General features: G+C 55.3%; 1 protein-coding gene across 1 annotated transcript in view; it reads left to right on the top strand.

Annotated features, from left to right (window-relative positions):
* Positions 1–17,393, top strand: part of SDK1 (sidekick cell adhesion molecule 1) — a 478,174-nt gene that overhangs the window by 455,186 nt on the left and 5,595 nt on the right. The window contains exons 44-46 of the mRNA XM_010845804.1: positions 4,118–4,279; positions 4,961–5,086; positions 16,563–16,727. Of these exons, the coding sequence (XP_010844106.1) occupies positions 4,118–4,279; positions 4,961–5,086; positions 16,563–16,727 (453 nt within the window). The remainder of the gene's footprint in view (positions 1–4,117; positions 4,280–4,960; positions 5,087–16,562; positions 16,728–17,393) is intronic.

The raw sequence follows: 17,393 nt of genomic DNA, 5'->3' as shown, positions 1-17,393 counted from the left end.
GGGGGCCGTCCCCCCCTGCCACTCCTGAGGCCCCAGGGTCCGTCCCACCCAGGCACTCCAAGCTGGAACCATGTGGGCAATGTGGCCAGAGGGGGCACTGGGCCCAGAGGCTGCCCCCAGCTGCTCCTCCGGCCACCCTTCATTCTAACGTTTACTCAGCGAAGGTTTTTTTAGGGGGTGCACACCGTGGGCTGTTCCCCGACAGGAGACTGAAGCTGAGCCCCAGGGCCCAGAGCACACACTGAGGGCTGAGTGGGCCTTTCTCTGTGCCCCTCTGTGTGCCCAGGACCGTGGTGCAGAGGAGGGCGGGGAGCCCCTGGTCATAGACGCAGGCAGACTGTAAAAGTTACGGATTGTTTAATGTCTAGGAGGGAAAGATACCACCCACACGTCTAACGATCCTGGCTTTCCACTTAAAGCGCCGCGATAAATGTTTCCTTTATAAAAATAAGCACATTCAACTAAAACAGGGAGTTGATATGAAGAAGAAAAGTTAAGCCCTAGATTTTATTTCATCGCATCTCAACTGCCGTGGGCTCTGAGATGCATGGTAACTTTATTAAGTGCTGAGGAGGAAAAAGGGCCTCCGATGCACTCTGGCCCAGGCCTCGTGTGCAGCGACTGTCCCAAGCTGCATCCCAGATCAGACATGGACGCGTGAGGGGCACGCGTCTCAGAAAATTCATGAACTTTGGTAAATAGCAGGAGAGGCGGCGTGTGGACACAGGCTGTCCAACGGCCAAGAGGCCAGGGCCACATCGACTCAGCCCCGCTCAGTCTGGGGACAGGTGGCCTGGGCTTGGCCAGAGTTGCGGTCACAGCCCCAGAGGCCCTGGAGGAGACGGGCCAGGATCTTGCTCGTCCAGCGGCCAGGAAGGGCCGAGAATTACCGGACACCAGCGTTTTGCTCGCCCATGTGAGTGGGGGCGGGGACTTGGCGCTCTGTCACACAGCCACTGACCCGGCTCCTGTTTGGAGCCCAGGTTCCTGACCAGCACGTCCCAGACCCTGACTCCCACTCGTCTGTCCAGTGCCCTGTCCAGGGCTGGGGCTGCTGCCCTTGACCGTGACAGCACCAGTGACTGGCAGTGCCCAGCCCGGCCCGAGGAGCCCTGAGGCCGCCTCTACCCCCAGAGCTGCCCTGAGCCGGGCCCACCCGCCCCCCAACAGCTCTGGCCCAGCTTCTGCAGGAGCGAGGCTGACCTTAGGCCTCACACCTGCCCCAGCCACCCCGGCAACCAGCACACACCCCATCCCTAGGGGCAGAGCTCAAGGCCCGCTGCCTGAGTGCCACCCTGGTGACCTATGACCTTCCAGACGCGCCCTGCTCACCACCAACCCAGGCCCGCTTCTCAGGATCCCACCCGGAGCCTGCCTGGACCACGGCCGCTCCCCAAACCCCTGATTCTTCAGTCACACGCTGGGCCCGAGCCCTTCCAGCCTCCACGGCCCGCGGCCCAGGAAGGTGGGGTCTGCCAGGCAGGGCTGCAGGGAGGCCATGCCCAGGGCGGGGCAGGGCTGCTGGTGACGGGTGTGGGGCCTCGCACGGGAAGCCCTTACTCTGGGCTCAGCTGGGGGCCTCGCACTGGCCAGCGCTGGCTGACGCCAGAACAGCAGCCACCTCGGGCAGGCGGAGGCTTAGGAAGTGTTTGCACACGAGTCCCCACACCTCGGCCTGTCCCTCACCAGGGCCCCCCAGTTCCTGGATTATGTATCCCCCCTGCTTAAGGCGGCCGGCCAGTCTGATGGGCATGCGGGCCTCTTGAGTGGGGGTCTCCTGGGAAAGCCTGGCCCCCTTCACTGTGGGATCCGGGATTCCCACAGGGAACCATGGAAGTGGTGACGGGGGCTCTGGACAATTTCGATGCGTTCACGTGTCTCAGAGGGCCCGGTGTCTCCCGGAGACATGGCTGCAAACACAGGGGACCCTCGAGTGTCTTCATTCTGTGTCAGCTCTCTGTGGCAGCTGGCTCCCCGTGAAGACCACCAAGGATGTGATATGTGCGTTACACACGCACACACGCACGCTTGCAGTGAAGACAGTAAACAGAAATTGTGAAGCAGCGCCCTCGCCCCGGCTGACCCTGCGTGCCCCGCCCCGGGCCCAGACCTGGTGGGCTGCCTTCAGCCCAGGGAGCGGGGGGCCCAGCGTGGACCCAGTGCTGTGGACCCCGGAGCCCAGCAGAGCAGCCCTCGGAGCGCCAGGCCCTGATCTTGGGAATCTGATTCCATGGAAGAGCTGTTTTTATGTTTTCTAAAAATGTCTTTTAAATGGGGGAAAGATTGAAGACAGGAGAAGGGGGCGAAAGAGGATGAGATGATTGGATGGCATCACTGACTCAATGCACATGAGTTTGAGCAAGCTCCAGGAGACGGTGAAGGACCAGGAGGCCTGGCGTGCTGCAGTCCATGGGTTCGCAAAGAGTCAGACATGGCTGAGCTACTGAACATCAACAACAAAATGTTTTAAATGGAAGTATTTTAGGGAATTGCACCATGAGGCTTTATAGCGCAGGGCACAGTTTTAAAATGGACTAAACGAACAAGATTCTGCCTTGGTTGGGATGGAATAGGGGGTTGGGATGGGACAGGGGTTGGGGGAACAGAGTTCACAAAATCTGTGCCCGGGGTTGGTTCTACTCTAAGGAGAAGGTATTTCTTTTCTAACAACAAAAAAAGGGGGCAGGGATGCTGCTCTGCCAAAAACTATACATCCCACAGGACCCCCAGCATCAGCTGAGGACGCTCTCCATGTGTGCGTGCTGTGCCCCCCGGGAGCCCCGTCCGGAGCGATGGGCCTGAGGGGCAGCTTTGCTGGGCAGAAACAGCCCTGCTTCTCCAGTGAAAAGCTCCGACCAGGCAAAAGCCCCCAGAATCGCTCTGAAATAATTGGGAAGAGAATGACTTAGCTGGTCAAGTGTTTGATAAAAGGCATGATGTGAACGCAGTAAGCCACGAGGAGAGACCCTGGGACCTGCAGGACTGCAGGGATTTGCTCTGGCGATTTGGAAGGTGGACCCGTTTTGCACAAGGACACGCTTTTTTGGGCTCTTCTGAGGTCAAGGCCGCCCTTGAGTTCTCTGCACTCAAGGTGCAGAGAACACTGGCCATTCACAGCGAGCACAGACAGGCGGCCCACGGTCTCGGGAAGCCCGGCAGTCCTCTGTGTGGGGGACGCAGTGGGGCAGACTCTGGACCCTGGACAGCAGGCACCACGCGCAGCGTGTCCACACGCCCTCTGCTGACCGACCCACCGCAGCCTGACGCCCCACACAGAGGTGCCCAACAGCCATCGGCGGGTGGGAGGCTCTGAGAAGTCCCGCAGTCTAGAGCTCTGTAGCTTTTTTGTTCAAACGCTTCGTTTTCAAACGTCATAGAGAACTCTATTTTCCCTTCTGGAAAAGGCTGCATTTATGTATTTTTCAGGATGTATCTTCCTCCCAAAATATTGAAGCTCTGTTTTCTAATTAAACACCGTGCAGCCAGCATCACGCGCGCTCCATCCCCATGCCTGAGGGAGAGGGTCCCGGGCCGTCCCGGTCTCTGGGTTGAGGCACTGCTGTGTGTGGTGACAGGTGCTCCATCCTCGCGTCAAGTCCCGGGCGAAGCTGTGCTTGTCGTGCGTGGCCGAGGCCTTCACACCACAGGGTGGTCCCCACTGGGCGGAGGAAGGGGTGCACCTTTAACCCCCAGAAGTCTTCCTGAGTCTTCCTCTCCAACAGTCTCCTCCAGGACTGAGTCGGGAAGCCCGAGGTCGCCTCTGACGTGACTCAGGACTTTGTGGGAAGGGGCCCTCCAGACCCCAGAGCCCTGCCCTCCGGGTGGTGCTGGTCGCCAGAGGTCTCTGCCCCTGACCTGACCAGCAAGCCTGACCGCCTCCTCCCACATGTTCTCAGGGTGCTTCTTCCCTTGTCAGCACCCGCTTATCAAGCTTAGACTCTAATTGCACTTATCTGTGCTGAAAATTGGCCATTATCACCACTTAAACGCCTCCTAATTGTAAGAAATACCTCCTTAGCAGACCGAGGGGCCTCCGCCGTTGTTATCAGAGCCGGGCAGGCAGGCGGGGCTCAGGACCCCTCTGAATCCACCCCTCTCCCCGTTCCTGCGGCTCTAGGGGTCAGCAAAGTGGTGACCGTGGATGTGAAGGGGAACTGGCCGCGCTGGCTGAAGGTGCGGGACCTCACCAAGGGAGTCACCTACTTCTTCCGTGTGCAGGCGCGGACCATCGCCTACGGGCCCGAGCTGCAGGCCAACGTCACGGCCGGGCCGGCCGAGGGTGAGTACCAGCCCCGTTCGTCCTCTTCCGGGTTTGTGTGCATTCCAGCGAGCCGCTGTGGCCGCTCAGAGCTGGCTTCAGCTCAGGCCTCTTTTGGTCCCGTTGTCTTTTTTTTTTTAACTTTTAGCTGCACCCCATGTCCTTTGTGAGACCTTAGATCCTTGACCAAGGATCAGCCTAGGGCCCCCTGCAGTGGAAGCGCAGAGTTCTAACCGCCGGGCCCCCAGGGGAATCTCTTGACCCTGTCTTCAAAAGCGCATATTAACGCAAGTGTCTGAACGTGAGCACATTCAGTGTAGATGAGCAAATTCCTAGGCATGTCAAGTTTGTATTTCTTTTCTGGGAAAATTATTAAGACAAAGTAAGTGCATTCAATTCAAGATACACAAGAAAATTTTGAAGTTTTCACACGTGACGTTGAGCCAAGGTTTCCACTTCACAAACGACCTTGGCCTCTGTTTACAGAGGTGCTTATGGAGGCGAGGCCGGGGCAGCGGACCCAGGGGGCACCCCCAAGCCTCACCTCTCTTGATCCTCTGAGGGACCCTGTGAGGCCTGCATCGGCCCCCACCCCACCCCCACTTTCTAGAGGAGGAACCTGAGACTGAGCGTGGTGGCCCTGCCTGGAGAGCCCCTGCGGGCGAGGCGTCCCCAAAGCCCCCTGCTCTGCTCTGTCCACAGGGTCCCCGGGCTCCCCTCGAGACGTCTCGGTCACCAAATCCACCTCTGAGCTGACCCTGCATTGGACAGAGGGCCAGGCCGGCAGGACGCCCACCACGGGCTACGTCATCGAGGCCAGACCCTCAGGTAGGGTGGGCACCACCCCAAAACCGTGTCCGTGCGTCTGTACAAGGGGGGACGTGTCCAAGCCGCAGGCCCGCCTGGCAGTATCTCCCTGATGACAAGGGGACCGAGGGAGTGATGCTGAAATGAGAGCCTCCCTCTCACTCCCTCACCCTCTGTTTTCATAACCATGACTGTGCTCATAACCTCACGGGCATCAGCCCCACGACAAGGTGGCCACGTGAGCCGGGTTTAGGGGAGGGTAACCATCACTCAGATACACATGCTGAGGACTTAGGGCCCCTCACACACGCTCTCGGCTCACCAGTGACACCCGCGAGTGGCTCAGAGACAGGCTGAGGGTCTTGGTGGACCGCGTTCTGCTCACCCCTCACTGTGAGCCTTCCTGCCAGGAACCCACGTCACCTGCTGAGAGCAAGGCTGAGATCCACCCGACCCCGTCCGCCCTGAGCGGGCTCTCCCCTTCCTTCTGTTCAGTTAATACCTTTTGTTGTTGTCACTCAGTCGCTTAGTCATGTCTAACTCTTTGCGACCCCATGGACTGCAGCATACCAGGCCTCCCTGTCCATCACTAACTCTTGGAGTTTCCCTAAACTCATGTCCATTGAGTCAGTGATGCCATCCAACCATCTTATCCTCTGTCACTCCCTTCTTCTCCTGCCTTCAATCTTTCCCAGCATCAGGGTCTTTTCCAATGAGTTGGCTCTTTGCATCAGGTGGACAAATGTTGGAGCTTCAGCTTTTAGGAAGGACTTATTGGAAAATGAACTTCTGATGGGTTAAGTCTGGTGTTACGGCCGGGGGTGGGGGTGTCGCCCACACAGGAGCACTGCACGTTCAGTTGGCTGCACAGCTCAGCATGAACCTCTGAGGGTGAGCGTGCCTGGTAGGCCAGCGCCACACTCAGAACGCAAATCGCCAGGTCCCTCCTGCTAGATGGGGTCCAGCTCTGGGCGTGTTTCAGACTACGGTCTAAAGCAGCTATTAGACCAGGAGGAAGGGGCCCTGAAGCTGCAGACCCCACAGTGACACAGGCACCCCTCCTCCCCAGCAAACTGGTTCTGAGAGGTTCCTAATGAGAAGTGCCTTCTACAAACTTCTGAGGAGAAACCTGGTCCATAAACCAAGACGGTTTCTATGAAACGTGAATGATTCTTTGGCCCCCACACCCATGCTCAGCCCCCAGCCTGGGACCTGGCCAGTTTCTGATAAGCAGGGTGTTTGTCCTGTGCCGGAAGCAGAGGGCCCCAAATCTGTGGCAGGCCGGGCTCAGCCAGCACCGTGGCTAAAAGGCCCCTGGGGTCTGGGCCCAAACAAGGCTGTGGAGGCCATGCTGACCCAAAGGAAGCAAGCTGTTTGCCCCTCAAATCCAGGGGTTACCCTGCTTGCTCCCCAGGCCCCTGCAGTGTTCATGGATAGAATTCTGGAGCTCCAACCATTTAGATGGGAAAAAATATGTTTTTATCTTCACTAACCTCTAACTGAAAGTAGCACTTCCTTCACTGATAAACACACGGTAGCTTCCTTCGCTGCTGTAACCAAGCACCGAGCACAGGCGGCTTAAATAACAGAGACGTGCCGGCTGCCAGTTCCGGAGGCGGGAAGCCTCAGATCAAGGTGGTCAGCAGGGCTGGTTCCCGAGGCCGGCCGAGCCGGGGGTGGGGGGTTCGGTCCAGCGCCTCCCCCAGCTCCTGGTGCGTTGCCCACAGCCTCTGCGGTGCCTTGGCTTGTAGCAGAAGCATCACCCAGGCCCCGACCTTCCTCGTCACCTGGCCTCCTCCCTGTGTTCCCGCCTGCGTCCAAATGTCCTCTTTTTATTTCTCTTCTTCATTTACTGTTTTGGACGTGCTGGGTCTTCTTTGCTGTTTGTGAACTTTCTCCAGCCGCAGAGAGTGGGGCCCACTCTCTAGTCACGGTGCGCGACCTCTCGGCGCGGCGGCCTCTCTCGCTGCGGAGCCCGCGCTCTCGGCAGGCGGGCTTCATCGCGGCGGCCTCTCTCGCTGCGGAGCACGCGCTCTCAGCAGGCGGGCTTCATCGCGCCGGCTTCTCTGGCTGCGGAGCACGCGCTCTCAGCAGGCGGGCTTCATCGCGGCGGCTTCTCTGGCTGCGGAGCGCGGGCTCTAGGCAGGTGGGCTTCAGTAGTTGTGGCCCACGGGCTTAGTTGCTCCGTGGCAGGTGGGATCTTCTCAGAGCAGGAGTTGAACCCGTGTCCCCTGCACTGGCAGGTGGATTCTTAGCCACTGGATCACCACAGAAGTCCCTAATTTCCCCTTCTTAGAAGGGCCCCAGTCATATGGAACAGAGGCCCACCTTCATGACTGCATCTTAATTAATTGCAGAGACCCTATTTCCAAATAAGATCACGTTCTGAGAGCCTGAGGATCAGGCCTCGAGGGTGTGAATGACAAGGGGATGCAATTCAGTCCACGACAAGAGGTGAGAAGCCACCTAAGTCACTGCAGTAGCTGTGAGGCTGCCGGCAGCAGGAGTCAACGGCCGCATGCGTGTCACGTGCCAGCCATGGAGAGACTCCCCCGGATCCTTCACACTCATCCTTACGGTGGAATTACGTCGTCCGCAGACCCTGCTCTACCTCCTTATCCAAGGCGTTCGTGAGGAAGCCAAGACTTCTGAGTTCCCTGGTGTGAGGGTGTCACGGAAATCCACGTTTCTCTACCACATCTTCCAAAGACCGCATGGCTCACCCAGGGCACCGAGAAGACCCACGTACCCAGACCCTCCTCGCAGCCTGGAGACGGACATGGCTGTGCATCTCCGGGTACCGCCAGGCACTTAGCATCACCAGTGTGACTCGTTTCCTTTTCCGTTGTATTTCACACATCTGAAACCACTCTGAGACGGGGGCCTTCAAAGTCAGCCAGCTGTCAGAGGCTCCACGGCACCGAGAAAAGATAAGGAAGCCGTGGTCTCGAGCAGGGGCCCCCAGGTCCTCAGCCTCCGTGATCTGATGCCTGCTGGTCTGAGGTGGAGCCGGTATAATCACAACAGAAACAAAGTGTGCAACAAACGCAACGCGCGTGAACCATCCTGAAACCACACAAACGCAACGCGCGTGAACCATCCTGAAACCACACAAACGCAACGCGCGTGAACCATCCTGAAACCAACCCCCGCCCTGTCCATGGAAAATCTGTCCCTCCTCCAGCAGCTGACTGGACCAGGGCAGGCTGACCAGCTCACCGTCCAGCCTCTGAAAGTCGAGAAGGATGCCCCCTGCTCTCCAGGATAGAGGCCCGCAGCTGCTTGGAGTCAGATGAAACGCGGTTACAGATTGTCAATGTTTAAACTCTTGCCAGTACTGTGAGCTTTGGAGCTCAGCTGTCATCTGTTACAGGCCTCATTGCACAGAGAGTAAATGCGGCACCCTCTTGCTGCGGCCCCCCGAGCCCTCTGTAGGGCAGTGGAGTCTGAAGGGAGCTTGGTTGTGGTGTGTGGGTCCCTGGGACAGGGAGTTTTTTCTCAGAGGCTGCCCAGGGTCTGGGAAGACTGAGCCCATTTTGGGGAGGCCCCAGGGGCCCCAGGCTGCCTACCGTCCACCCACTTGTCTCATTTCCATCTTGCCTTGAAAGGCATGGAGCTCACCCACTTGGCTGGTCTGAGGAGGGCGGCCAGCAGGCCTGGACAACCCGGGCAGGTGGCCGTGCAGCCCTGTGTATCTGCATTTTAACCACAGCCAATTTTGCTGATGATTGGGCAGTGATCAAGACCATCCCCAAGAAAAAGAAATGCAAAAAGACAAAATGATTGTCTGAGGAGGCCTTACAAATAGCTGAGAAGAGAAGTGAAAGGCAAAGGAGAAAAGGAAAGATATACCCATCTGAATGCAGAGTTCCAAAGAATAGCAAAGAGAGATAAGAAAGCCTTCCTCAGTGGTCAATGCAAAGAAATAGAGGAAAACAATAGAATGGGAAAAACTAGAGAGCTCTTTAAAAAAAATTAGAGATACCAAGGGAACATTTCATGCGAAGATGGGCTCAATAAAGGACAGAAATGGTATGGACCTAACAGAAGCAGAAGGTATTAAGAAGAGGTGGCAAGAATACACAGAAGAACTATACAAAAAAGATCTTCATGACCCAGATAATCACGATGGTGTGATCACTCACCTAGAGTCAGACATCCTGGAGTGTGAAGTCAAGTGGCCTTAGGAATCATCACTACAAATAAAGATAGTGGAGGTGATGGAATTCCAGTTGAGTTATTTCAAATCCTAAAAGATGATGCTGTGAAAGTGCTGCACTCAATATGCCAGCAAATTTGGAAAACTCAGCAGTGGCCACAGGACTGGAAAAGGTCAGTTTTCATTCCCATCCCAAAGAAAGGCAATGCCAAAGAATGCTCAAACTACTGCACAATTGCACTTCATTTCACACGCTAGCAAAGTAATGCTCAAAATTCTCCAAGCCGGGCTTCAACAGTACGTGAACTGAGAACTTCCAGATGTTCAAGCTGGTTTAGAAAAGGCAGAGGAACCAGAGATCAAATTGCCAACATCTGTCGGATCATTGAAAAAGTGAGAGAGTTCCAGAAAAACATCTACTTCTGCTTTATTGACTATGCCAGAGCCTTTGACTGTGTGGGTCACAACAAACTGTGGAAAATTCTGAAAGAGATGGGAATACCAGACCACCTGACCTGCCTCCTGAGAAATCTGTATGCAGGTCAGGAAGCAACAGTTAGAACTGGACGTGGAACAACCGACTGGTTCCAAGTCGGGAAAGGAGTACATCAAGGCTGTATATTATCACCCTGCTTATTTAACTTATATGCAGAGTACATCATGAGAAATGCTGGACTGGAAGAAGCACAAGCTGGAATCAAGATTGCCAGGAGAAATATCAATAACCTCAGATATGCAGATGACACCACCCTTATGGCAGAAATCAAAGAAGAACTAAAGAGTCTACTGATGAAAGTGAAAGAGGAGAGTGAAAAAGTTGGCTTAAAACTCAACATTCAGAAAACGAAGATCATGGCATCCGGTCTCATCACTTCATGGCAAATAGATCGGGAAACAATGGAAACAGGGACAGAGTTTATTTTCTTGGGCTCCAGAATCACTGCAGATGGTGATTGCAGCCATGTAATTAAAAGACACTTGCTCCTTGGAAGAAAAGCTATGACCAACCTAGACAGCATATTAAGAAGCAGAGACGTTACTTTGCTGACAAAGTCCACCTAGTCAAGGCTATGGTTTTTCCAGTAGTCACGTATGGATGTGAGAGTTGGACCATAAAGAAAGCTGAGCACTGAAGAATTGATGCTTTTGAACTGTGGTGTTAGAGAAGACTCTTGAGAGTCCCTTGGAGTGCAAGGAGATCCAACCAGTCCATCCTAAAGGAAATCAGTCCTGAATATTCTTTGGAAGGAATGATGCTGAAGCTGAAGTTCTAATACTTTGACCACCTGATGTGAAGAACCAACTCATTGGAAAAGACCCTGAGGCTGGGAAAGGTTGAAGGCAGGAAGCGAAGGGGACAACAGAGGATGAGATGGTTGTATGGTATCACCGACTCGATGGACATGAGTTTGAGCAAGCTCCAGGAATTGGTGATGGACAGGGAAGCCTGGCATGCCACAGTCCATGGGGTCGGAAAGAGTCGGACATGACTGAGCACTGAACTGAACTGAACCGAATTCTGTTGATGCTCTGACATGAACACCCCAAACTGAACAGCTACTAAGGAAATTCGCACGGGGCTAGAACACAGACTCCCTCCCAGTCCTGGAGAAGGGCGGTCAGCGAGCATGGACTCGGCCCCAGACCCCGCCGGACAGTCCTGCCGGAGGTTCACTTCTGGGGTTTTGAGAAGGTTTCCTCCAAGTCGGTGTTGCTAAGCTCTGGGGAAGGCAATGGGAACTGTGCAGTGGGCATATGCAGCTGATTTATTTACACAGATTATTCCGAGGCGTTTTACTGTGTAGATCAAGAAGCCTCATTTACATATTTACACAATAGGCGGGAATGGCACTGAAGGAGCTATAAATATATTTTCCTCTCCAAAGCAGCCGTGAAATATACATATTTAGGATGTACCGAATGCAAGGCAGACATTGTGTTGCTTTTTTCACAAATAATGTATTTAGCCCGGAGATGGGCGCAGATGAGACGGATTATGGTCCTTGGTCCCTGGGTGTCGGGGGGGTGGTCCTCCCCAAAATATTTCAGTCCTCCTGGGAGCCTCCCAGACCCCTCCCCAGTCATTCTGTCCACTGCAGTCTTTGACTGCAGGACTTTTCAGCTGAACAAAGGAAAACATCAGTGTTTTGCTAAAGGTTTAAAAAAAAAAAAAAAATCCATGGAAGTTGCTGAGTCAGCACCCTCAGCAGGCATGCTGTGGCTACAGTTCCCACTGTGCCACTAGCCTGTGCTCACGCCTGTCTCCCTCACAGCCCCCCGTGACAGCCAGTCAGCCTCTGCGGATGTTTATTCCAGGGCAGGGCCCCCCATCACAGGCCATCCTTTGCATTTCAACATTCATCTCGTGTGTCCTGCCTTAAACAAGGACCAGATAAAATACAATTTTTTTAATCAGATGTATTTAGCCTCAAATTTAATCCCCACCATGTCAGTTAAATTTCCGACCCAGACCATTTATACAAAGAGAAATGGCAGCATTCAAGAAATAAACAGGCTTCCCCGGTGGCTCAGTAGTGAAAAATCCATGTGCCAGTGCAGGAGACCTGACCTGCGTTGAGGATCCCTTGGAGAAGGAAATGGCAACCCACTCCAGTATTCTTGCCTGGGAAACCCCCTGGATGGTGGCGGCTGGTGGGCTATAGTCTATGGCGTCGCAAGAGAGTCAGACACGACTTAGCAACTAAACAAGAAGTCAACAGCTTCAGGCTCAGAACTGCAAGCCGGCGTCCCGGTTCATCGTGTGAGTTAGCGGCACCAGAAATCTAGGGCCGTGAATGAGTTTCATTCAGTTTGGAGACCGTGTAACTGTCCAGGAAATCAGACTTTTGTATTGGTGTCTGCCTGCGCTTCTGGGTGTTGGGGGACCGACGGAGCGCAGAGCCCGGGATGTGCCTGTGCTGGGCGGGGCTCTGGTCAGGAGGGAGGTCTTCCTGGTTCCTGGTGCTGAGGATGTCGTCCCCGAGACATGGGTCTCCTGCCGCCGCCAGGCGAGGAGGGAGGTGCTGGCCCCGAAAGCAAAGAGTCGCCTTGTTCTGTTCCCTGGAAACAAGCTGGTCGGGGCGGCAGCCTATGTGGACAGAGGGTGCCTGCTTTCCTTGCGGCCATTCAGAATTAGCCATCTTCCTGTTTTAGGAAACAAACACTGCCATAGGGCGGCCCAGAGCTTCTGACAGAAGCCCAGGAGCTTCCGGCCGGCAGGGCCACACTGTGTGGGTGGACAGCTCTCCTCCCGAGTCAGCGCACATGGAGGCGTGTGACCAGAGTGGTTTATCCTGCAACATTCTGCAGCATTCATTTCTCAGCAGCTGCCCCACCTTCTTACTCGCTCTGGTGTTTTCCCAGCAGTGTCTCAGTAACAGGAGTCCAGGAAGGTGCCGGGGTCCCCGAAGGGGGGCTAGGCCCAGCAGACACCGCAAATACCCCAACACAGGTGTCACGTGGCCCTGGCCTGAAGGTCAGCATCACCACCAGGGAGGTCAAAGGTCAGGTCCTCAGGCCTGAGGCGTCAGCCACCCAGGGATGTGGCTTTGGGAAACACGGCCACTGTTTCCCTCAGGCCGATCCGAGCTCCCCACGAGGGTCAGGACGGGAAGCTGGTGGGGGTCTCTGGGGCACATGGCAGGGTAGCCTCATCTAGGGTCTGAGAGCGGGCCAAGCACATCCCCAGAAACACACAAGGGCCCGCACGCCCCTCAAGTGTTGATCGAGATGGACATTCAAGCCCAGGGATTATCCTGGTGCGTGGAAAATCAGTTGCACAAATCTCATCATGCTTAATAGTTCTGTAATGTTATTTCCCCCCCTAATTTGTAGACATACTTTTCTCCGTCATTGATCTATTGAGATATTTAATGACCAGTACAGATGAGGGAAACAGTTGGCAGTGGAGAGACAGAGTGGACGTTCCAGCGGCCGCCAGGGGTTTCTGCCGGCAGCGATCACGGCATGAACATCAGTGTGGATAAACAGCCCAGAGGGTTACAAGTGGAGCTGCAAATGCTGAGTATGCTGGTTTTGGAAAGGCAGAATTAAGCAGAACAAAAATACAAACTTTTTTCTATTAATTCAGAAGGAAATTCTCTTGGTATGACTCCCCGCCTCCCAGCATTTTTCCATGTAAAGTAAATCATTTTGTGTTGAGATTCTGTTCAATGTTTTTTAAACGTTTTTATGAAAAATACACATAATTCCTGGAGCTATGACAGAGCATTTAAAATAAAATGTGGCCTCTGGGTGACGGGAGAAGAAGGGGAAATCATTTTTTTTTTCTTCAAGTAGCAGGAAAGTATTACAGAAACTTTAGTGCCAAAGACACTCAGAGAACCCACTGCAGGAGTGCTCGAGCTGCTGAGGACAGTCTGGGAGTACCTTTCACGGTCTTGTTAGTCCCTTAATTACAGTGGGTTTAGGCACTATCCAGTGTATTAGGGTCTGTGTTTTTCCTTTAGTCTCTTTGACAGCATAAAACTATCTTCTAAGAGGGAAAACACCACACGATTCTTTCAATGTTTAAAGCCCTTGGAACAGTGACTTGCTCATAGTAAGCACTAAATAAATAGAGGTGGTTATTTTATTGAAAACCTGCTTGTGCCAGGCCCTGTGAAAAGCTATGGGGGTACAGAGATGGGTGGATGGATGGGTGGACGGAAAGATAAACAGATGGATGGGTAGATGGAAGAGTGAATGGGTGGAAGAAAGGAAAGATGGATGGAGAGAAGGAGGAAGAGGAGAAAAGAAGGAATGAAGTAAGAAGGGAGAGGTAAGAAAGGGGGAGTGAATCATGTCAACTGATACCTGTTGAACTCTTGAAATATTCGCGAGCCCATCGGTACAGACAGACAGGTAAACGTAGAGAAGTGTCCTGGAGGCCCAGAGGCGGATGCTGCCGTCTCTTCCTAGAGTGCAGGAGTGGGTCAGGGCTGGCCTCCAGGAGGTGAATCTGAAAGGGTGAGATGACCTTGTTGGTTTTCCTCCACCCCCACCTGTAGATTTATCAGGAGCTCGTTGAGAACAGAAGTCTCACCTGGCTCCCTGTTGGCTGGAACGGGGCCTGAGCAGAGCTCTGAAGGGATTGTGGATGGAGCTGGTGGGGGGAGGGTGTGGAGCGGGAGCAGGGCCTCCAGGTGAGGCCTCCAGGCGAGGGAGCAGGGCCTGCAGGGCAAGCGCAGCCTTCACACCAGAAATCGACCACAGAGAACAATCGAATGTGCGAACCCTAATGGTCTCAGAAGGAAGAGGAAGCTTAAGCGATGACTTGCCATTTGGACGTTGTTAATGGTAATGGGTGTCTTGGTGAGCATTTAGAAATAAATAGTCATCGCGCTCCCCCTCTGTACCGAGGTCTGTGCCTTTCAAGTCTCGCCCGCATCCATTCCTTTGTTAACCCGTGACTACAGTGTTTAACTGGTGCACACTGTAAGCCCTGTGCAAACACAGACTCACACACAGGGGATCTGCTGTTGACCGTGGGCTGATCCTCGAGCCGCTGCTGTTCCGAGGCGTGTGATGAGGCTGCTTCCCAGAGAGGCATCCTCCCTGTGAAGCATGCACGTTCAAATGCGCTGTTCCTCTCCAGATCGCCTGCTCTTTGTAAAAGATCACCCACCTGCTCCTATAACAGAATTTATAATTCACGGAGGATCAGTGTTTCAAATGAACAGTGTGGGCCCGGAGCCCACTTTTTACCCAACGAGCTCCATAGAGACTGGATTTCGCAAACACTCGGTGGATGTACTGCTTACCGAGCACTTCATCAGTGCTGACCCGTTCAGTGCCCGAGGCACGCCTGTGACGTAGATGTTGCCCGCGTTCTCCGGTGAGGCACAGAGAGGTTAAACCCTCTCCCTAAGGTCACACAGCTCACGCGTGGTGAGGCAGCTTCGCGCCAAGGCTGTCTAGCTGCTTCCTTTCTCTCTGCGTCTGATTTTCTGGCTTCAGTTTCAGTTTTGTTAATGTTTTCCTGTATGTCAGGGTTTAAAGAAATTCAGTTTCTATTTTTATTTGGTAAAACGCGTGATGTATGTTTGCCGCCTTAGCCTTCTGTGCGTGTGCGGCTCAGCGGCATTAAGTATGTCCACGCGGCTGTGCACCATCGTCCCTAGCTTGTTCATCTTCCCGGACTGAGGCTCTGTCCTCATTAAGTCACATCTCAGCCCCTGGCACCCACCCCTCTCCCTTCTGTCCCCGTGGATTCGCTCGGGGAACCTCCTAGACTGGACCCGTCCAGCGTCTGTGTGTGTGTGACGCGGTGTCACACCCTCGAGCTTCATCCATGCTGTGTCAGCAGGCGCGAGAATGTCTCCCTTTCTGAGGCTGGATCGCACTTCTCCGTGTGGCTGGATGGACCATCTTATTTATCCATCCCTCCGTCGATGGGCACAGGTTGCTTTCATCACCTCTCGGCTCCTGTGAATAATGCTCTGTGAACGTGGGCGTTTAAGTTCAAAATTCAGTTGTCGTTCAGTCGCTCAGTCGTGTCTGACTCTGCGACCCCATGGACTGCAAAGAGTCAGAATCCAGTACATCTTTTAAAATCTATACTTGTGTCTAGTAGCTCCCGGAAAGAGACTAAAAACAACTGGTCTTAGGGCAGGTTTGGCGCTGAAGCCCCTCCAAAGGATGCTCGAACTCAAGGAAGGCGCTTCAGGGGTTTGGCTCAGGAGATGAAGCCAGGTCCCCAGGTGAGGGGCCGAGGCCCCTGTGGGGTTGGCCCAGAGCCCCTGCCTGCCTCTCCGTGCCAGCTGCCCCTCGGTGCCATTGCCCCGTGAGAGAACATGACCCGCTATCGATTATCGAAAGCCGCACCAGGCGCACCACAGGGACCACCCAGACAGTGTAGACAGCGTCACAGCGTCACCCCAGACCTGGGAGCTGGCTGGTGCACGAGGCTGTGGTTCAGCATCTTCTCTTTGACCCACCCGCTGGACTGTCATTTCCAGTAATAAGGCAGTGGGGCTGAGAACTCAGTGGAGGCTGGTGTGCGTGGGGGCCTCTGGGCCCTTCGGGGCAGGGGCGCGTGTCCTCAGTGAGTCGGGATAGAGGGAACTTGGGGCTTAGGGACACGCAGTGGGCAGGGACAGCAGGACGTCCCAGAAAAAGCCAGCGCCCTGCACCAAGAGGAGACGGTAGAGCCAGAGGCCAGGAGGACGTAGGGAAGATGCTTCCACCCATCTGGCAGCCTCGGCGGCGTCCGTTCAGGAGAGCAAGGCCCCAGCCTGGGGAGGGAGCAGGGGGCTGAGGGCAAGGCGGGCAGCGTCCACCCGCTGGGCCTCCGTGCGGGAGACGGGCACCCTGAACTCTGTTCTTGCTGCCCCGCAGACGAAGGCCTGTGGGACATGTTTGCCAAGGACATTCCGCGGGGCGCCACGGCCTACACCGTCAGCCTGGACCAGCTCAGGCAAGGAGTGACCTACGAGTTCCGGGTGGTGGCCGTGAACCAGGCGGGCTACGGGGAGCCCAGCAGCCCCTCCGCTGCCGTGTCAGGTAGGAGCCCCGCCTGGGGACCCTGGGAGGTGGGCGGGTGGCATGGGCCCAGAGCACAGCCATCCCTGGAGGAGATGTCCTGGCCTCACTGAGCTCCTCTCGCCCTCTGTCAGAGCTAGGGCCTCAGCTTGAGCTGGGCAGGGTCCCCCCAGGGGAGAAGACGTCCCCTGCACAGTGCAGCCCGAGACCCTCTGTTAGCGGATGCGTCCTTACTGTTGAGCCGAAAGTTGAAAAGCAAGATTGCACCAACCTGCCCGTCCCCAGCCGCCATCGGGGACAGCGCAAGCCCTGGACACATGGTTGTGTCAGCCCGGGCATCCTTGAGGGATGCCGGCCGAGGGGCCCGGTGCCCCCGGTGCCTGAGATTGGAGGCCAAGGGCTGCCGGCTCCAGTGTCAGCCCCGGCTCAGCCATGGGGGTAGCACAGACATGGAGGGGGCGGCCAGGCTCCTTTACCTGGAGCTCAAGTGTCGGTGCCGACAGACCCCGTCCTCACCAGTGACGTGACGAGGGGTGTGACCGCCGGGAGGAAGTGACGGCCCTGGGCCTGGGTCTTGAAGGGTGCAGGGGGATGGCCGCAGGGAAGGGAGAGCCTGCATGAGGCTGGGGGAGCAGTGGGGGGACCAGCTGTGGGGCAGGCTGGTTACGCGGCCTGGACCCGGTCCTG

The sequence above is a fragment of the Bison bison genome, unplaced genomic scaffold (assembly GCF_000754665.1).
Source record: "Bison bison bison isolate TAMUID 2011002044 unplaced genomic scaffold, Bison_UMD1.0 scf7180017864223, whole genome shotgun sequence".
Classification (NCBI taxonomy): Eukaryota; Metazoa; Chordata; class Mammalia; order Artiodactyla; family Bovidae; genus Bison; species Bison bison.
Note: the sequence above shows the minus strand (reverse complement) of the source record. Positions and strands in the feature narration are given on the sequence as shown.